Genomic DNA, 22,480 nt, shown 5'->3' on the forward strand with positions numbered 1-22,480 from the left:
ATTGCATTTGAATCAACTGGGAAAAGGCAAGAGCAGCACTAGCTCAGGGAAAGCAGCTGGTAAGCTCTGCAGTAGTTTTATTGGTACCTCTGCCGGTACCAGCCATTTTTGTAACAGATGCAGCCCAGGCATGCCATCAGGTATTACTGGGCTGCTCCCCTGTCAGCTTACGTGGACAGAAAAATGAATCAAAACAGGCAATGAAAGAGTTAGTCTCCAGCTTGTGTACTTTCAAAATAAGTATAAACCACCAAATTTTCAGCTAACAACCTGAAGAATAACTTAGGGTGCTGAAGTCACTAGCACGCACAAATTATCTTACCAGGACATCGACTCATATGCAGATTACTCTGGCATAACAAGTTAGTGCATATTAGTTGTTCCACGGAAACTGTCCAAGCAGACAGTCTGCCACACCGCACACTGTGGTAATTGCAAGCTAATTTAGCTTCTTTAATCACATTTGCCCTTAAGTATTTTTTTTTCAGGTTGTGTGCAAGTGTGTGGACCGTTACCACAGGGCAGCTGACAAATATCAGCCTGTTTTTCCACAGTAACTCCTTCACATGCAAATACAGGAATACAAAGTTCCTCAGTGTTTTGGAGTTCCCCCTTACCAGTGTTTTGGGGACTCTGGCTTTTCCAAGTGATCCAAATAACAATTACCAATAACTGCACAACTGCAGAACAGAATCAGAGATAGATATTCAAAAGTGAGGTAATATACGTTTCTTAAATAAAACTGTACCTGAAGGCTCGGATGGTGGTTAGGCCTTCAACGGTCTCTGAGAAATGGGAGAGTAATGGTAGCTGAGTGCTGTCATCCAGCTGCTGCAGGTCCCTGGAGAGGGTTATGAAAAGAATTTTGTAAAAATCCAGTTTTGTTGTGCAGTTCAGTCTCTTGAAACAGGCCCAGAGATTGAAAGTGAATATCATCACAATAATTATATATATGTATATATAGGGTTCAGACAGATTGCAAAGCAGTGCTGCATGTCTCCGAGCAAGGAACAAAGACCCCAGGAGGATTTTCCTTTTTTAACATTTTAATACAAACAATGCTGGAGTTCTGATGGGTCTTTTCCCTTTACTGCCTTCCTTTGTTTCTCCTATATTCCTATTTCTTATACTCAATTGTTTATTAATTTTAAACAACATTCTGGCTCTATGTTGAATATAAATTCAATGGGATACTGCAAATAACAGCTCGAGTTAAGCAGAAGGCAAAATGCAAGTTCCTCTGTCCCCAGTCTCCCCCCCAGATAGCACAACTTCTCACTGAGCTGACAGCGTAACTTACACAGAGTAACTGAGAGCCCACACTCATCATTACATTGTTTCTCAGTTTTGTGTTTAGTCACCAAATCAGTGGAAACACAGGTGGGGTGAAATTCTATTTAGTCTCTGTTTCTTCCAGCAGGAAGTAAATTGGTTGTAGAATCCCTCTCAATTCATGCATACATGAAGGGATAAATGCAGCATTACTACGAACACTTCTTGAGCGCCACTGGGAGGGAAGCTGTGTGTTCTTAGTAGCAGAACAAAATCACAGATATGGCTAGAATTTTTCAACTTGTTAGAAACTAAAAGGCACCCGGAACCAGAGAGGATGCTTGTGCACGTTAGATCCTTAGTGGGCAGCAGTAGCACCATGGTTATACTGCGTTCTCCAGATTCTCCCTGGATTTACAGATTTCCATTTTCACCTGGAATCACGCATGCAGAAGATGTTTCTATTGCCAGAATGATACTGGTTTATGCTCTTACCGTGATGCGACTCGGAAGTACTTCTGGATGAAGTAACACATGATTGCGAGGGGAACCAGGGCAATGAGAAACATTGGTGTAACATACGAGATGACAGCAAGAGCAGATACACACAGCAAAGTGGAACGACTCAAGCACTCCAGGGTAGCTGGAATGTGCTGTATAGATAAAGAAGAATAAGCACACAGAATCTTCCATAACATATCAAGTTTAAATCAGCATTATTTCATTTTCCTTTGTCCACTTACACAAGGACAAAAAAAATTTGAGGATCTGAAGCACTAAGTATACAGGTCTGATTTTGAATAGAGTGCTGGGTTTTGGAAAAATTTGAAGGGATTTCTGTGGGGCTGCTTCACATGTCTGCACTGTGGCCCACAATCCTCATGTCAGAGGATTACAAATGGGATGCAATGGATGATTTTAGCATCTGTATTAATCCTATGAACTGGCAGTGCAGTCTGGGTAAAAACTGATAATTTGAATCTCGCTTATTTCTATTTTGGGCAACAGGGTTTGCATTCTTCTAATTTCATTTGCTCGTATGTGCCAAGTGAATGTGTCTACCCACTTTTTAAAAAAAGATTCTCTTAATTTGGAGATATCACTATTGGTCTAATTTTGCTTGCCTTTTATATACAGGGCATCTTAATCAAATAAATGGTTTTTCAATGTGCATTTAAGATGAGGAATGGATTCTGAACCTAGAAAATCACAATACAAATTGATAAAGTAGTCAAAACTACTTTTCATCAGTAAACTTCATCTAAATGAGTCTGTAATAAAACAAAATCCAGCCTTTCAGACTGGGAAAGAAAGGACAACTTGGCAGCTTGAATATATTTATTCAGTACCTGGTCGATGGTATTGCAGTCAGCTGAAAATCTGTTCAATATACTACCCAGAGGTGTTGTTTCAAAAAACCTAATATGAGACAAGGAACAGGAAAGATTACAATATTGGACACTAGAATAGTTTTAGGGTTTTTTTGTCTTCCTTAAGCTAGGTACCCTATCACAGACACAAGCAAATATATGGACAGCCACAGTAAAATTTCACATTCTTTTCCCATCACCACAGCTTTCCAATGAAATGGCAGTCTTGAACGTAATCCAAAACCAGCAAGCATCTCCTCAGCTCCCTCTACTGCCTAAGCTACACAAATCATGATTACATTTAAAAAAATCCTTTGATTGCAATTTGAGGCCTCTTCAATGCAAGAAAACTGCAAACAAGTTATATTGAAAAGTCTTGCATTTTTCTGGGAATAGAAATGCATAACTAAGAACAACTGTTGAAATAATATATTAAGAGACCTTTGCATACGCAAAATGCAAACTTCATTATTGCTCTGTAATTAACTGTTCCATAGCTTTTGATGAACCTCAAGTCTAATTCTATCCTGAAAAAAAAGTATTTTAAAAAATCTGAGGTTTTATGCGTATATTATTTCTACAGGATTTCTGGGTCAAACACAGTTAACTTGAAAATAAGAAGATATTTTTCCTAATATTCAGTAACAGCTGCAGGTTTGAATTAAGATACAACTTGCTTTTCATGTATTAGGAAGAAAACTTACGCAGGACAAAGTCCTTTACTGGTATCTGTGCATCCCAGTGTACTGTAATGATGCCCTGATGACTGTCTAAGCCCATTACCCTTCATATACTTGCACAATCACTGCATGACAGTAAAGATTTTCAGTGATTAAGATTATGATGCATGCTATGAATGTACTGTACAACATCTAGATCAATAATTGTGTTTTCTCCCTAATTAAAAACAGCAAAGAGAAATTAAATATGCAAGGAAGTAAATCTCTGAAGTCACAGTCAGGCAGGAGAGGCGTTTGATCACTGTCTAGGAACTCAAGCAGCCTGGGTACCATTTTCAAAAATTGCTCAGTAGTGTGATACCTGGTGATTTTCAATGATACAAAAAATGTGATTCACAGTCACTTCTTAAAAACTGTGCTTAGAAGAGCACCTTGAAGTAAGGAGCACAAAACGGCCTTGACAGGCTTGAGAGGTGGGGCCATGTGAACCTTGTGAAGTTCAACACAGCCAAGTGCAAGGTCCTGCACCTGGGTTGGGCAATCCCAAGCACAAATACAGGCCGGGTGGAGAATGAATTGAGAGCAGCCCGGAGGAGGAGGACTTGGGGATGCTGGTGGATGAGAAGCTTAACATGACCTGGTAATGGGCGCTCACAGCCCAGAAAACCATATCCTGGGCTGTGCCAAAAGCAGCACAGCCAGCAATTTTTTACGACAATACAATTTGTATTACAATCAGAGCAATACCTCATTGGAGCCAAAATAATCTTATTTAGTAAAGAAGAGTGTAGTTTTTTGGTGACTTTCAAGCCAGTCCACTCCACCGCTATTGATGTGACAAGACATAATACAATCCCAAGACAGCAGAGAATGCTGAAAACTTTTGAATATCGAGAGTGGTTGAAATCCTAAGAAACAAAAAGCAAGTAACAAAATTATTCACTGTAAATTATGTTTAATAATTATTGTAAATGCACAAACACAGGACTGAAAAAATGTAAGGAGTAAATGTTTTTTCCTCCCTAAATGAAACTGCCAATGGTTTTCAACAACCTTAAACCACAATGTATTATCCTTTGGAGAGGGGCATGTTTGCATGAAAATAAGAGATTAATCAGACATTTAGAATCACAAAATACTATTAAAAAAAACCCTGAAAAGATATATTTGATAGTTTCATCTGAAGGCAAAAAAACATTTTAAAAGCATTTATTATGTCTTTGTTGTTTTGGTCTGTTTTCTGAACAGGAACAGAATATAATAGTTTTTTATTTTGAAATACTAATTTAATATTAAAACTCAGCATCAATAAAGCATCTTTTAAAGATGACAGTGTGATCCACGAAATCATACACAAACTTCCCAAACACTAATGTAGGATTACTTGTAGAAACTGAATCCCGATAAAGAAAATCTTAGTTCTAACAAAATCCCTCCTCTACAGAGTATCCTGATAGGTAACACAGTGGTCAATTCCATGTGGCATTCACATTAGAAAAAAACAAACAACTGAAAAAATCATGCACATCATAAAAAAAAAATAAATAATCTGTGTTCCCCATATTAGAAAATCTGAAAGCCCTACTTGCAGTAGAATGCAACAGTACAGAAGAATTTGAAAGAACTATGATATCAAAATTACTTTAGAGACCAAGGTTTAGGCATATCAGCTAGATGATGAAAATACAATAAATCTAGCAAAATGAGAAGAACGGCACATAAAACTTAACTGTTAGTTTTATTGCACTGTGTACCCAAAAATGCATTAACCTTCAAAACACTCTCCAGTAGCTAGAAATTTACTAGAAATACAGCACACTGCATACAGATCTTGGAGCAGAGGTTGACAGCGGGAGATCCCCACCGTTTAAATCATAAGAGGAAGATGAAGAAGGCGTTGCATACCTGATAGGAAGAGCAGTTCTTCAGCTGTAGCTCTGTTTTCTCAGAAAGGGCATCTGAGGTCCAGAGTGCCAGGCAGTAGTCAATGGCCACCATTATTGTGTGCTTCAGCAGCTGGGACAGAACCAGCAGTGGCAGAAGAAGGATTCCTGCCGCGCTGAGGTACTTGCCACAGGCACTCCAGGGCATCTTTGCTCTCTGATGCAGCACCGAAGACAGGTTGTCTTCATCATCGCTTTCTGTTACTTCTTCTGCAATGTGCAAGAAAAAAGTACTTACTCGTACACACCTTTCATACGGACTGGCAAGTGGCAGCTACAAAACAGGTCTTATACGGGATAAAGAGTGGCTTTGAGGTGAAATTACATGCTCAGCCACACATGCTAAAAAGGTGCAAAGAACCTTAGTACTTAGTTATCGATGTCTTCAGCCATGTTTTTGCAATTTAAAAGTACTGGCTTGATAAAAACGAATTGTAAAACCTTAAACAAGTGTACTTAAGCTATTGACAGATTTGAAGCTCACCCACAATAAATTATTCAGTATTATTCCCTATTAATTATCAAATCATGTTCAAGTATAAGAAAAAAAACCTCAAGAGTTTGAAGGAACCTATGACTCCTGAATGCTTGAAATCACTATAGTCCAGATGTAAAAATCAACGGAAACAGCCCTCTTGCAAATCATGACCACCTGAAAAATGGTTATTCTCTTGCCAGTTTGCATTATATTAATTCATTCACATATAATTGAACTGTGAAACAGTAATGTAGCAGTACTGGGCTCAAAGGCTATCCTTTTACCTTCATCCTCTTCATCATCTTTCAGCAGGGCTTCACGGGAATACATAGTCCTCCGGAGATTTGTTCTTTCCAAAACAGTTTTGCTCTCAATAATAGTCTCCTGAAAAAGGGACAGTTCATATGTTTTCAACTAGAGAATTAATAAAAAAATCACTAGCTGTGACAAAATTTGTTTCCAATCAGAACATGATCGAAAAATGAAAGTAAAGCTCTTACAAGCAGGCAGTCATGAGTGATGTATTTGCTACCTCTGTGTAAAACTCAAGGACATAAATTAGATATCCGACATTAATTTCACATTGTCAATCCCAGCTTCCTTGAAATCTTAACGTGGACAGATATCCCTTAATTAATAAGAACTAAGATTAATTATCTCATTCTTCCCGTGTTATAGCACTAAAGTCAAAATGTGTTAATGATTTAGAGAACTTGATATAGGCACATCTGAAAAACTTCTACCCGATGCAATGAGTAAATTCAGCAACTTTTATAGAAGCAGCTATCGTATCGCACATTAACAATGCTTTTTCCAAAATGGTCCAATTTAATATTCCTTAGGCAAGAATATTTTGATAGGGCTTCCTATCAAGAATGGACCAGAGGCAACAGTATCAAGGAAGGATGAGCTGTCCAGATGAAAGAATTTCTCTTAACAGATAAATAATAAGGGTAAATGCAGTACTCCAAATCACACACAGCATGTCAATCCTTGCTAATGCTTCCAACCTAAGGAGAAAAAAAAAGAAAAAAAAGAAGTCACATTTTCTGCAAATGTCGATTGCCCTGCCCATAAACAACCTTCTCCAGCTCTTGGTCTTGGCGATTCATTAATGTTTTCCAGTGTTCAAAGAGCTCAGTCTCTGATTTCTGAATGTCCTTGAGTGTTCCTTCTCTCTGGATGTTACCATCTTTCATGGCAATTATCTAAAAAGTTAGAAACACAAGTGGTGAGATAAAGAGCCACGTACCTCTATTTATTTTAAAGCTATGCTGCTGGGCCTGGACAGAATTTTCTCTTTTCTCAAATAAAGAATACTTCTGTGAATAAATCTGTCTTCTAAAAAGGCAGTGAAGTTATCTCTTGACTCTAGCCCCTTTACTCAAGATGCTGCAAAACCATAAACTTCCTGCACTTCATGCTTTCAAGAAGGAAGGCTGCTTTTAAGTAAGAAAGAAGAACGGGGTCCCTGTCAGCACACAGGAGAGTGCATTACTCTTCCTAAATACAAGTCATTAGCAAGATGAGATTTTAGAGTTCTCTTACCTCCTAAAAGGAAAAGGCTTTTAGCAACTCACTGTGTGCAGCATGTTTGCCCTCATTCAGGCAATTAGATACGAGCATGCCGGCTCCACCGTCTGTTTGATATCATGGACCTGATAAGGAAAAGCTAGGGAATTTGAATCCCTAAAGCTTTTAAAAGCATAAACAGTGGACACAGTTTGAAAAGAATTATATATACAAGACAACGGCTGAAGGGTGTGGTTTCCAGGTTTATCTTAGTGTAACTACATTATATACACAGTGTAACTACTTTTACTTTAGAGCTGACAAGGAGAATTGGAAAGTGAGGCATGTGGATTGTAAACTCACATGACATCATAAGAAAACATGTTAATGCAGTATTTATTTTCCTCTCTCCCTGGAAACTCGACAATTTCCATGGTCAGTGGGTGGGGAAATAATCTATTCTGTTTACTGCTAAGAATTTACAACAGAGAAAAGGAAAAAATAAAGCAAACGGAAAAGGAAAAAATAAAGCAAACAACAATCTTGTGATCAATTTATTCTGTAAACCTATAATTGGGCTGGGCCTTGAATTTTTTTTTTTTTTTTTTTGCATAGGGTTTTGCTATGAAGATTTAGGAGAGCCATCACATATACTTCCAGTTATATTTTTATTTAAAATTCCTTAATAAAGTAAAATAAATATTCATGCTGCACTCCATTAGGTTAGACTTGCTAAGCCTTAATGAGACCTGTGCTTAGGAAAAAGAGCCTGAACTATTTCTGAATAAATATTTTTCATTATAAATTTCATTAATACAAATGGTTACTATCCTACAGGCTGGTTGGAACAGTATATTTCATGAAACATTACTCAAACCCAATTATAAGATAATAAAAATAAAATAATTCTCATAAAGCATCTCATAAAACACAACTACCTAGAAATGGGTCTGACTCATAAAGAAAATTAAAAAATTATACTGACACAATGCCATAGCTCTGCATATTTAAAAAAATCCAAATACATAACAATTGAAAAAGATGAAGCTAAGAATGGACCTCACAGGGAGGGGAAGAAGGCAGAAAAGTCCTGTATCCTGAAAAGACACTGACTGGAAAACCAGAACTGTGTTGAGATCAATAGTAGTTCTTAAAGGTGTACAACTGAGGGACAAGGTCACAGCAGACCACAAAGGATAAATGCTGCCCACCAAAAAATGTGACCAGAACAAGATTAATGTCTATCTGCAAGTTTATAGCAAGCCAATATGAAGAACACAAAGCAGCTGAAACATGGTTATTTCTTGAGACAGAGTAACTGCTGCTTTAGTCTGTGCAAGCTGCAAATGAGAGAGAAGTCCTGCTAGGAGGCATAACTGCAGTCATCAATCATCATGAGCAAGAAGACCTGTGATATTGTAGCTGGATAACTATAGGAGAACGAAGCACAAGGTCAGTGTGAACCAATGAACTAAAAACCAACTATTTGCAAAAACCAAACTTTATCCTGCCTGATTTGCTTCACCTTTGACATTTGCAATTGCAAACTGTTATAGGAAGTATACCTTCATTTTTTTTCTGTAAACAAGATGTAACAAAGAAACCTAACAAAACAATTGAACACTACCTATTTCTTAAAATTTTGTCAACATACAGAGGGTAAAGATGTTCTTGATACATTATGTACTAGTACTAATCACAAGGAAACACTATTTTTTCCTTCTATTTCCAAGCACAATATCCATAAAAACACCTTTTTCTGTGACAGCACAAATTCCTAGTCACATCCCAGCAGAGGCAAACATGTTAAACGTTTTACTGTTTTTGAGATAAAAAATGAGCAGAATTTTCCAATACAACTGATTTTTTTGTATACTCAATATACTTTAACTGCAGCCTGCTTCCATAAGAGTATTAAATATCAGCTCTGTGAAAATCCAACCTATCAGGTGTTCTAAGATGGGAACTCCAAAATCGTCACCCCAAGCTCACTGGCTAATTTTCAGATCTTTATTATGTCTCTTCTCACTATACTGCCTTGGCAGAAAGATGAAGAGAAAGCCTTGTTTGCAGCAAGACTTATTCATGCCACATTCTTGCCGCCTCATTAAAAAAAGGGAAGAGCTTTCTTACCCAGTCAGCATGGGGTAAGTACTGAAGCTTGTGAGTTACAAGCACAATGGTCCGCTTGTCTTCCCGCAGCATTTTCAGGATCCCTTCTTGCATAAGATGGTCACTTAGGTGGATATCCAGTGCAGAAAATGGATCATCCTGTCACAAGGAAAAAAGGTCAACTTTTGGAAACAGCACTTACAGCGTTAAAGGAAACTGACAGATTTTAACACCAGTAAACCCAGTTAGATCAATATAGACAATCAAAAGAGGCTGTCAGAAGATTAAAAGTGTTCTGAGGAATGGCTTTTTTAAACTACGTAACAAATCTTGAACTGTCTATTTACAGTGAGTACTAAGACATATAGTAATGTCAGCTGTGTAAACACTGTGATTTCGCGAGGCTCGCTGGGAACTGCTCCTCTCAGCAGATGTGCTTCACAGCCTACGTATCTGCAGTGCATTGCTTCTGGCAGACTGAAGACAACACAGCAACGTATGTCTATGGCATGGATTACATAACCGCTCCAGGGGCAGGGACAAAAAGCACATTTTATTTCCCTTATACATAATGGCCTTCTGCTTTTTTTTTTTTTCTTTGATTCATAAATCAAAAGAATCACACAAGAAGAAATATTGATAATTTTGATGACACTGCTCAGATGCCTGATTTATGACCTAGATTAGTTTATGCCTAAATTTAGTGCATATAATTCATTGCTTGAACAAAATAATCTATATCATCTTTTGGGGGACTTGTTTACCTAATCCTATTTATATGGAATTACAAATCTGTTATTTCTGCTTGCACTAATGATATTGGCTGTGAGATATCCTTAGTATTATTATTTCATACTATATTACACTAAAACCACGATGTCTTAAAAATCAAATTTTGCTTTCTCCAGCTGTTTGCTGATAAAGTAGAGTTGAATTTGAATTAATTCTGCTTTCAGTGTGACATCATTGCTACCAGTTAGTTAGAGAAAGGTACAAGCAAAGACAGGAGTGCTTCAGAAAATCCTCTTGAACTTTTACTCCCTTCAATTCTGCAACAATTTATTTTGTGACTCCATCAGATACATGAAAGCAACAATACTAAATTATCTACAAAACCAAAAATTTCTGAAATCAACAGTAAGATAAATATGATCACTGAAATTCTAATAAATCAGAGCCTAACAGAGCACTTAAAATGTGCTTTTGAAATACAGTAGCTTTGACTGTGGTACAGAATTTATTCTTAAAAATCTGAGTGCACTGTGCTCAATAAGCAAGGATGTATGTTGCCAGCTTTCCTGCTGCAACTACTGATTCTGCTGTCCTACTGATCCGGCGCAGACCTGACCATCATTTTGAGCCCCGAGTTTGTACACAGCCACCTTGTCTGCAGTGCTGCGCTTCTGGGGACCGTAAATGCCAGTTCACAGAACACAACGCTGCACTGTGGAGTCGGACGAGGCTGTTCATTATAATGACACATGGATTAGAAGGCACGTGAAAAAACACCAGCTCGTGCTACAGGACTAGTCTGATAGGCAACAAATGAAACACGCAGAGTCAATTAATGTAGTTAAGAATAAAATCTGTAATGAATTATCACATGACCTTTTTTCATATCTGCAATGATCACAAGAAGTTTAGAGAATGTGAAAGGTTATGGAATATGAGGTGCATACTTGCCAGAGAGAAGCTTTTTGCATTTGTTTACAAAAGCAGTCTTAAAAGAACTGAGTGTTTGCAAATGCTACCGTATAAGATTCCTGATTATTTTTAAAAGATTTAGTAACTCAAAAAAGGTTTATTTGTATGTACTTTGACATTATCAAACCATAAGAGAACCTGCTACTATTAGGTGCTTATTGAGCGTCCTGCACAAAAGGACAGAAGTGACAAAACCAAGTTACAGCCCAATACTGGGTCTGCTGATTTGCAGCACCTGGCCCAGCTGCTGTCTGCTCTCCTGCATTCTGATCATTGCCTGGAAACCTCCTACATGGGAAGCAAACACATATTGATCAGCCTAATTACAGGGAAAGGTCTAAGTAACCTCCCAGACTTTTAGGGATGACCTTGAATGTGGACAGCTTCTCTGATCCGATGTGACTCACTGTTATAACAGCTGGAGTCAAAGCTCCTTGAAAACCGAGCTTAAGAAAGAAGTCCTACATTGGAAAGCTGGCAAGCTAACTCCTAGCGACTGTGTAGGATACATTCGTTTTCCCACCTACTAAGTTTTTAGAGCCTGCTCTCGATCCTTTTTCCATAGCACTTCTGTTGAAGTTGGGACAGGATATACAACGAGCAGTTCAGGGTGGGAAGACAGCTTAGTTTGTTGCACAAAGGAAACACCCCAGACACAGGACAACATTAATTTTAGGCCTGAGACAGCTTCGGAATTTCATGAATACAGCAGAGACTATTAAATTTCTAAGTACCAAAGATAAACACAAGGGTCAAAAAGAAATTTCAGCACACCGAGAGGGGAAGCATTAGCATTTCGATTTGTACCTTAATACCTATCTGTCTGTCTGCAACATTTACAAAGTGCTTCTTACCTGCAGGCTAGCTAACAATAGATATAAAATAAACAGTGCACATCTGGCTTAGCTCAGTGAAGCACAATGTTTGGTGTGTGTTACCCATGAAATACTCCAAATGCTCACATCCCATGCTTCCGTTTGGAGCATAAACATAATGGCACCTACTCACCAAGAACACAACATTTGTCTGCTGGTAAAGTGCTCTTGCCACACTGATACGTTGGCGCTGCCCTCCAGACAGATTAATACCCTTGGAGATAAGCAGGAGAAGAACAATCAGACAATTATAAAAACCATCAACTGAACATTCATATTCTGATTGGATTATCCACAGAATACTTTCTGGACAAAGAAACCCAAAGAAATTTTTCAAAAGTGTGGGCCTGCATTCAGCTGGGAACACAGTACACAAATTGTTAGAAAAGCCAGAGCACTGTCTGGAGCTGTACTCCATACATACCAGAGGGACGGGAAACGTTCAGTACTTTGTGGTGGCATAGGTATTCTGCAGGCAGTCTAAACTAGGCTTCTACTCAAAAGTCAGCCTTATGAGTTTGGCTATGTCCTGTTTTTTGTTTTTATAATCGTATGCTGTCACACTATATCAGCTCCATTATACACTGTAATCAGCAAGTGCTGGTGGGAGGTCAGACCATGCTGAGGTGAACATTACCTGGTTGCTATTGTACTTGGGTTTGGCCCTTAGTCCCCTGCTAGCACCCTGCTCTGAGTTACTTACCCTTCCTGTGATCCACCCACCGTTCCACAAATGCCTTCAGCTCTCATAAGCCAGAATTGCTGCCAAAAGACAGTACCCCACCCCCTCCCTCCCCTCCACTTCCCTCCTCCTGTCAGAAAGCATTTGGCTACACAATGAACTGGGTTAGGAACAAATCCATTTAAAATTAAAATGGTAGCCAACATGAAGATTAGGTGTGGAAATGTATCCTGAAGTGTATCCTCATGTGGTTTGTTGCATTTTTTTTCGGGGGGGTTCGCTTGTTTGTGACAGTGCCAGTATAGGCCAGAGTAAATTGTTTACACATTTGTGACTTCCATTTCCTTTCTTGTCACTCCCTAATCTTCCCCGATGTGATAAAGCTTAGTTTGCCATTGATTAAACACCTGCCCTTTTCTAAATGAAGGGGCTCTCAAAATTCATGGATCATTTTTACGTTACTCCTAAAGAAACCAAAAAATGCACTGTGAAGTCAGGATATCTGAGAGAGCAGCCACAGAATTAGTCAAACATTCTGACAGCAGCACATTTAAATCATTGCATCTCATGTAAATGACAGTGTTTCCATGTTTACCGAGCAACGACCTTTCAGACTAATGACCCAAACGTACACTTAACTAAAAGATTACCTTTGTAGCCAAATAACCAGTAAGGTTTTAATAACACAACAAGATAATAAAAAACCTCCTATATGTTTGAAACAAAAATAGAAGCCTGTAGCTGTTTACTGACCCTCTCTCCAATTTGGGTTTGGTCTCCGTGAGGGAGAATGTCAATATCAGGCTGGAGGGAACAAGCATCAATTACTGCTTTGTACCTACGGAAACAAAAAAAGGTAATGCAAAATCCACACAGATACTGCTAAAGCAGCACATTTCCTACCTGCAGAGGAACAAAAATTAACCAGCTGGAAAAAATCACACAGTGGAAAACATATTTGTTAGCCACTAATTGTTTTAATGGGATCTCTTTCAATCACAGGCAAGTAAATAACATTTCAGCTAAGAAAAAACATCTTACATCAGCTTCTCAATTAAAAGTATTTAATAATTACAACCAAGCAAAACAAGCACAACTTCTTCCATGGTATATTGTTACTGTTTAACATTTAACTTTTTTCATGGCCAGGGCCTTCGTTTCTTGTTTCAACTTCCAAGGATGATGGAAAAAAACCATGCGCATAGGATGTGAATTCATAACCAACCACTTCTTTTAAGGGGGGGAGTGGGGGGGTGGGACATCAGCAATTAACTTTTAAATACTTCAGAATGTTTGGTGAGCATTTATACTGAATAGAAAGGCAGCCCACTAATCCTTCACAATGTACCCGCCACTGAAACTGTAATAAACACATTCCCAAACAGATAATGTCCTTCTAAGACACTTAAACTAGTCAATTAGGTGTAAGAAGAGAATACTGCATTCTAAACACACATGGTGCTGGGAAATGAAAACTCTTCTACATCTCAGTTGAAGCGAGACAGAACTCTGTCCCTTGCATCCTTCAGGAAAAACACGATCAAAGGGGGACCACGCAGAGCTCAAGGTCTTTTGTCATGTTCAGGCAGGTGCAGGACATTAGTCAATAGATAGAGATGGGGACATGCAACCCCATTGTTTAGGGAAAAGGGAGTAAAGCATGTGACAGTGCTGGAACTTGTTACCTCTGTTTGTTAAAAGGGCTTTCAAATGTGATATTCTCTTCCACTGTAGCATTGAGCAACCAAGGCTTCTGTGATGCATATGCTACTGAGCCTCTTTTCCTGAAAAAAAAACAACCACCAAATCACCAACACACCTAAACCAAACAGAAACAACAGAGTTGCCAGCTCACCAGTGCAGTCGGGTTTTTGGAAACCCTTTTCTTGTAAATTAAGACACTGGTATTAAGTCTTTAAAAAATGCTGTCTTTCATTTCTTTTTTTTAGGACAATCAATAGCTCTCCCATGAAAGAAATACAGAAGATGTTAAATTTCCAACAGAACACTGAAAAGGTTCAACTAACTGAATTTCAGTCTGTTCCCTCTTTTTCTGCTGTGAGTGGGTTTCGGTGAGGCTAGCTCAGTAAAGCTGCCTCTCGAGCATCACAGATGGCAGGAAGAAAATTACCAAAGAATGAATCCCAGCTCTGTTTGGACAGACTAATAAAAAAAATGTATAGCATATCACTAGCGGGGCAATACATTTCAGGAGGGACATTATAAAAATGGTATTTTTAAACGTTTAAAAAACACCCCAGAATTCCACATATGCACAAAGGCAAGTCCCCCCTTCTTCCAACACATTTATTTTCCCCATTCTTAGAAGAGAACTTGAGTCATAAAGTAAATGTACAACCATGAGTAAAATCTTTCTATATCTATCAAGACCACAAAAGAGAACACAGACAAAAAACATTCGCTAAATTTCCCCCTGTGGAATTGCCCCCATAACGTACCATCAGAAGGGACAACTTAACAGGTACGGTCAACAGGATCTCAACATGCGTATTTTATTTCATAGGGATTATTATTAGTACTATTTAAAAATAAAAGCATCTGCCTACTAGTGAAGTAGTAGTGCTTTTGCTGGCTGTAGTAAGGACCTCAGTAAGGCACAGCTGGGAGAAAGGCAACGTTTTTCATTAGAGCAACTGATACCGCTAGAAAACTCACTGGCGTATCACCACCTCTCCAGAAAAGGGCCAAAAGAGGGATCATACACCTAAAAGCATAGCTGTTTTCTTTCCAACTGAATCAGCTAATCCAATAAAAAGATAGGACCTCTCAACCAAAACGCAGCCTTTGTCTGCTAGACAGCCATTACACCAGCCTCTTTCTGGTAGACCTGAATGCAATTCAAACCATGTGCTGCCAAAATACATCTTTTTTTATCAGGAGCTAAGGTCACCGGCCCTGTTCATTTTCTCAGGCTTTCACCAAGCTTGCTTGGAAGTCATTATAGGATCCAATTTTCTTTGATGACCTGAAAGAACACACAGTTACACTACCCTAACGTGTTTCCAAGTTCAAATATCTGATGACTTGTTAGAATTCAATTATGTTTTATGAATTCTCTTTACTGGAAAATGAAACAGGAAAAAAAAAAAAGAAAAAGACAGAAAAAAAACCCCTAGGCAGCCGAGCCAGCAGTCCCAAAAATCTAATTCAAAGAGCATTCAGTTCTGCCTCAAGAGGGAAGCATTTTTTCAATTAGTATGAAGTTTTCATTCCAGTGATTGAGAAAAAATTGCTCTGGGCATTCCAAGATGAACATGTATTCCCTTCCCCACTTTTTCAATTCCTTGAAACTGTGCCTTTGCTGCTCTTAATTCTCCATGTGATTGAAAAGTTACTTCTATTTTTTGAAAAGTAGGAGCAATGTTTTGCTACTCAGAGGAAAATGTATTTACAGCTTTTGTAAAAAGTATTTTGTTCAGTGAAGACATGGGCACTGCCAGTAAGATGCACTCCGTGCTGAGAACCAGCACAGTGCCTGGGAACACCATTCATACTTGGCTTGCTTTCTGCTTTTAGGCCATCACTGAGGACTAATTACTGCAAGGAATCTGGGAACAAGCAATAAGCTTGCCAAAATTCATTACGGATTTAAAATTTAGTCAACCCCTCTAAATTAATCTGAATTGCAAATTGACACTAGGATGACATGTATCAGGGCAGATCACATTTTGACATAAGCAAAAAGCTTGCAAGTGCCTGATCACATGAGAAGCCTACCGCATGTCTACAGCTCTTCCTATAAAGAGGCAACTGAACTAAACTTTTACTGAAACTGAGAAATATGGGGCCAAAAATCCAGAGACCAAATATTCTGAAATGGAGCGCGCAACACTTTCTCTGAAAGCCTGCCTTGAACCTGCCTAAGGTTTCACACTTAAAATACTGAATGCGAGCAAATGGCTCAGCAAAGATTCTGGAGGAATTTATTCTGCAGGTGGAAGTAACTGCCTCCTACCCCCAGACTGCATAAACGAAGAAATGCGTTTTCATCAGCAGAGTGTAACTTTTTTCCTCTGATAACACAAGATAGACTAACCATAGCCTCTTAATTATCACAAAGAGGCAAACAGCAAAATCCAACCTTACAATAAATAGGAAAAGCTTCCCTGAGCTCCCCGGAGACTGTGTCCTTTGGCTAATTTAGGATCAAACCTGATCATTAATTTAGAATCAGAAAAAACATTGTTGAGATTATTTGTTTGAAGTTATTCATCTAACACTCTCATCACATCTCATTTTGTTAAGTTCAGTAGGCTCAGTATGCATTCAAGATCACTGAAAAAAAGACTAATTAAGGGACATTCATATATTAATCTCAGTGCCTTAATAAACCTACCAACTCTGAAATGTCAGCAATTTTCAAAAGAAAATAGATGCACTTAAAATGCAACGCAGCTATGAGTATAGTGGTAGAGGAATTAATACACTGCAAAGCCATTCCTATGTGTTTTGGATTGCTGACTATAGTTTTAACTTGATTATTTTGCACAATTCATGAATTTCTAACAGCAGTCAACAACTCATAATCAAACGTTCTCCAGACGAGAGAAATGCGTGCTGTTCTGTCCTATGCTATTACTGCACGAACAGAAAAACATATCCTTCCACTATTTTCAGCCTGATGGTAGGTAACAGAACATTCTGATACTGCCAGTATTCAGGAGCATACTTTTTTGCCATTATTAAACCACAAGGGTCACTTCCTTGGTTTTACTTCTGTATCTTGGAGTAGCTGCATACAAAGACCACCCGTCTGCTTTCTAAGGAAGAACAACTCATTAAGTGCAGACACTTTTGAGGAATGTTCAGGGAGTCACAGAATGGCTGAGGTTGGAAGGCACCTCTGGAGGTTCACATTAGTTTTTAAAGTGTTGTACCTGAATTCCGTGTCAACAGGAGATTCTTTCTCTGGGCTGCAGAAAACAAACACAAGGGTGTTAAAAACTGAATTATTTTAGACAATGCAAATAATACCTTAAAGTACTAACACTATGCTATAATTAAAAATACAACAAAAATACTGCATAACATAAATAAAACTCTTTAAGTATGCTAAAATTCTGTACTACATGATGCTGACCTAAAAAAGGTACAGTTAAAGCTTCAGTTTTGAGAAGTGCTAAACAACCTTGTAGAAAGCATTCAACACCTACGAGCAAATATACTCGAGACCTCACAAGACTTTGGCTCAATGTTCTGAGAACACCAGAAATGTTCTACAGGATGCTAGTGCACCAAACCCACCAGACATATTCCTACAGCGCTTAACTAACACCACCAGCATTCCCAGAACGTATGATAATGTAGGTAATTGTTTCATACGGTCTAATATTCTTTCCTACTTTTACATATGCTTGTCATACTGTTGTGCATGTTATTTTGCTGTTTGCTGTCCATCCCCATAACAGTTTCAAATATGCAGATGTCTAATTCCTATCATATTTCTCTTGTATCTTAATGGGTTCAGATGGTTTCACTTTAACTTGGCTCAGGAATTGCAGTCTTTCTTATACAGAAAGAACTGTGAGATTTCCAAGTACCTTCTACTATGAGGCTTAGTAGATACATGAACCTCCCTCTTATACTACACACAGATGGGAGCAGAAGTTTTGCAGGACTCAATCTGACAACTAGGTAACAAGTCTGAGAAATAAGGTGAATGGGAGAGAAGAGGCTGAAAAATCTAGAGAAAACTCAGTAGAATAGCTGGTGTGTCACAGAACCAATAAAATACTCTGTCAGTAGAAGGCACCCAGTTTAGCGTGGTTTAGTCAAGAAAAGGGACATCATATGCCATTTTTCCTCTGCCAGTTTCACTAACAAAGGTCTCGCTGACTTCAGCAGGGATTGTCACCTTTACAAGGTTTACCATTCTGGAGGTTTGTGTGCCACACTAAAATGACAACCGTGTCAGAAAGCTTTGCTCTCAATTGATTTGGTAAGCATTCCCAAAATCCAAACTGAGCTATGTGAATCAGGTAAAAATGATTTCCTTGCAAGGATCTCCTGCCAACAGATGGACTAATCTGCTACTCCCCACACCTCTCAGTTCGTGTGTACCTGAAGAATGCCAGATGAGAAAATAAACTTATGACAGATCATAAAAAAAATAATAAATGAAGGGAAGGGTAATGGGGAGAATTTGCTTTAATAAATGAATCCTTTAAAGCAATACTTGATACTACGTTTTGAAGTGTAGCATTAGGGAATAGTCTAGAAGGATTTTCAATGACATCAAGGGAAGTTAGGATACAATTTTCAAAATCACCAAATGGCTATGTTTTCATAAAGGAATTCCAGCCTTTATTTTCAAAAGTCACATAGGTGGTTTCAAAAACTGTATCCTCAGCTAATTAATGCAGTGAAAGGGTCGCTGACTTTCAGAATTTTGACTCTGAAAAACTTAAGCATACATTTTTAGAAACCTTTGGTTCCTTCTATTGCATTCGACAGGAGGACCAATAACCCCATACAATACCATACCTGACATCTTCCCCCGTCTCGCTGTCAGAAGTACAGCTGCATCACAAACAGAAAGCAAAGACTGTTTACTTAAGTAAGCACAGGCAATCTGCCCCAGAAAGAAAAAACTATTAAATTCCACTTAGTGCACAGACTGCAAACAGTACTTATCACAGAGCTGCAGCACAGCATCTGTTCCTTCTACACAAACTGCTTTCATTTTAGCGGTCAAAAAAATTTGGTGACAGTTTTTTTTCCTCCTGTTTAAACATTTAATTTGACTCAACAAATAAAATCACCTCCACTCTGTCCTGGAGGTGCTAACAGAACTGAAAAGTCCTAGTGTGACAAGAACACAGTTCCATTAAAAAACCCAACGTTTTCAGGGAAAACAAACAGGTAATTCATGATACTGTATTTTTCCATGGCAGTAACTGTACCTGTGCAGCATATAATGGGTTAGTGTGAACCCCAAATCCCATCTTCAGTTGACTTGCAACATGCTGTCCTTTGGGGGATGTGCCTGTATAAATAAGCGTGGGCAGGACTGAGGGATGGACAGGTTTTGGTTTGGCTGTTTTTGAATGGTGTACCAAGATGTTCACAGAGCTGCTTTGACAGGATGACTGGCCATACTTATTACCGATACTAAACTCAGCCCCACTGAATAGAATGAAAAACCCGTGTGTCCAGTGGTATAAACAAGATCAAGGAGAAAAAGTTCTTCATGCTTTAAAGAGAACCGTCTCAGTAACTTCATGCTAACAGCATTTGCTCATAAATATCCAGGAAAGAAAATCACACCTGCAGTTTAAAAGGCTAGTTTGAGACACTTCCAAGAAGTTCACCCATAGTAAGCAATGACCACAACTAAATTCAATTTACTGCAGAATGTCAGAGTGCCAACCAGCCAGCAGTATCTTTATTCCGAAGGGCAGCGTACTAAACAAAGCTTTTCCAGAGTAACCTCACACTCCACTGGTCTTCACCGTGTGGACTCACTGGCGCCTTCTCCAAAAACCCATGAACCTGCTGCGTATCGTTAAATAGCACCACATTCTTTACAGGAACTGTCAAGGGGCTGAAATAGGGAACATCTTTTTCCAGCCGTTCCATGCACAACAGAAGGATCCTGAACAAGAAACATCAGCTCCTCCTTCATGGACCACCCCAAAAATGGCCAGGCACCCATTCTACTGGGGAACATCCTGGTAACTTGCAACATCTAGTAGTTGTGCATGGCAGCAGCACCCCCTCTACTGTGCTCTTTTCCTACGCCAGCCTGCGCCACAGGCAGCAAACTGCACAACTGGTATAATCCACCGAAGTGGCTCAAGAAGCAAAGGTGGGGCAGGGTCCCTCGTGGCTACCACAGTTTGCCTGGGCTCACTGCCGGTGTGCACCTTGACCAGCTCCTGCTCGGAATGGGGCAAATGCCATGCTCACAGGGCACAAGCCACTCTCAGAGTAGCACAAGGTGCAGCAGTGCGCAGCAATGGCCTGACCTCCTCTGTCAACTGCGCTCTTCTGCTACACGGCCACGGGTGCCACAATCTTCTGCAAGTATTGACAGATCAATTGCCTGATCTGTGTTTCTGTTCTGTAGCTGGAAAAGATTAATTCTGCATTTGGAGTTTTAGCTCACCCTTGTCAATCCACTTTTTCCCACTTTGACTTTGTGTTATCACTCCTTTCCCCCTTTTCCTGCATACTCCTGGCAATTAAGGATGCATTTACCTCCTACCAGTGTTGATGTCCAAGCAATTTATGTTTGATAATGCGATCTAGATCTATTTTTTCAAGGCATATGGATATCTAAAGACGCAAATATGTACCCACTGAGATTTTCAAGCCTTCAGAGACCTCCATTTCCAATTTAAATACAATAAAATTAAGTACCTGGATGTTTCTGAAACCTCCAGTAAACAAATATTTATAAAAATAAATGTATTTTTTAGGCATTAAAAAAAACTTTAAAAATATTGTCATTTGATGAAAACAGTCAACTCTACATTGAGTAGAAGAAAATCTACTGCTAACAAACAACCTTCACAAATCCAGTGCTTCCTTCAAATTATAAGGACTCTAGATTCACAATGGAGTACATATGTTGCTTTAAGAAACAAATGTTTTTTTAGAAACAAATTTTTTTGAGAAAACTATTTCTCATTTAGGTCAATTTTCTGATATTATTTACACCAAAAAGACTTATATTATAAACTGCTCCCAGGACTTGAACTGGGACTATTTAAAGCGAGACACTGCCCAGAAGAAATTAGCATGCAATATGCTATAATTATTTACTCAATAACCAGTCAAATCAATACTATTTACCATCTGTTCAGAATGTAAATAATGATTTCTTTATTTTTGCCAATCTCTGACCACATTATAAAATATTTATGCTTAGATGCACTCATCCTGCTTTGGACAAGGGGCAGTAATCTGAGCTGGATCTTCCAGACACACACTGTAACACAAACAACAAATTAAAACTAAAACTGAACTAGTGCTCACTTCTGATTAGCCAATTCCTAGCCCAGGAATAAGTTAAACTTTTTTAAGGTTTTGAAGGAACTAAGTTTTATAGGAAGCAAACAAAGATGGCATGCAGTTAATTATCAATAGAGCATGGAGGCACAGAGGAGAGAAATGACTTGGTGCAAGGTTATCCACCTGACCAAGCAAAGGCTCAGGAATAGAATCCAGATTTCCTGAGCACCAAGTGACATGTCAGCAGGATGTATCCTTCGTCTTCATAGCTGTGACCTTGGAGGAAGGGAAGGGGAAGGAAATCTGGAGCGAAATAATTTAGGGCAATTCTGTAATGTGAATGACTGAAGCCAAGCATTTGTCTCATCCCAAAGAGCGAGCTGTAACAAGGATCTTACTGATTCTGATGACACATTTTATTGCTTGAGCTAAGGCTACAAGCTCTGGTGATTACCCAGTTAAGACTGCTCTCCTTAAACCTGGGATAATGTCGCATGTACCTGCTCAGGTGTTTGTATTTTCTTATCAACTCAAGGGAGCTGTCATCAGATAGCTTTACACACAGATGTGCAGCCTACACTGACTGCATCTGTCATTCTGAACAGACTAGTGCACATGGCAGCAGCTCTGAAAGATGAGACAAAACATAATCAGTCCCAGTGTAGCTAGCACTTACAGTCCTCAGATTGTTTCGGCCAAAAGCCCCTTTACACATATCTGACAGATAGCAAAGCAAATGTGATAACAACTGAATTTCACCTTGTGATACTTTGGCACATACAAAAGACACGAAAACCAGTTCTGACCTTTACACTGTTGTGTGCTTCTAAACAAGTGCTATTTAAAACCACAGTCTGATCAGAACCATCATGTCGT

At 38.9% G+C, this 22,480-nt stretch overlaps 1 protein-coding gene across 5 annotated transcripts in view; it reads right to left on the reverse strand.

Moving 5' to 3' along the window:
• The window catches only part of ABCC8 (ATP binding cassette subfamily C member 8), an 83,037-nt gene that overhangs the window by 16,132 nt on the left and 44,425 nt on the right, over positions 1-22,480 (reverse strand). For all 5 annotated transcript variants that reach the window (XR_008824275.1, XM_056354030.1, XM_056354029.1 and 2 more), the window contains 13 exons: positions 19,133-19,168; positions 17,527-17,562; positions 14,314-14,412; positions 13,382-13,466; positions 12,080-12,160; positions 9,389-9,526; positions 6,826-6,951; positions 6,028-6,127; positions 5,228-5,475; positions 4,070-4,230; positions 2,622-2,691; positions 1,768-1,925; positions 749-841 (listed from right to left, as the gene is read on the reverse strand). Coding sequence is in view for 4 of the 5 variants with exons in the window: in XM_056354030.1 (XP_056210005.1) it covers positions 749-841; positions 1,768-1,925; positions 2,622-2,691; positions 4,070-4,230; positions 5,228-5,475; positions 6,028-6,127; positions 6,826-6,951; positions 9,389-9,526; positions 12,080-12,160; positions 13,382-13,466; positions 14,314-14,412; positions 17,527-17,562; positions 19,133-19,168 (1,431 nt within the window). In the remaining variant the exon portion in view is untranslated. The remainder of the gene's footprint in view (positions 1-748; positions 842-1,767; positions 1,926-2,621; positions 2,692-4,069; positions 4,231-5,227; positions 5,476-6,027; positions 6,128-6,825; positions 6,952-9,388; positions 9,527-12,079; positions 12,161-13,381; positions 13,467-14,313; positions 14,413-17,526; positions 17,563-19,132; positions 19,169-22,480) is intronic.

Source organism: Falco biarmicus, chromosome 10 (assembly GCF_023638135.1).
Source record: "Falco biarmicus isolate bFalBia1 chromosome 10, bFalBia1.pri, whole genome shotgun sequence".
Taxonomy (NCBI): domain Eukaryota; kingdom Metazoa; phylum Chordata; class Aves; order Falconiformes; family Falconidae; genus Falco; species Falco biarmicus.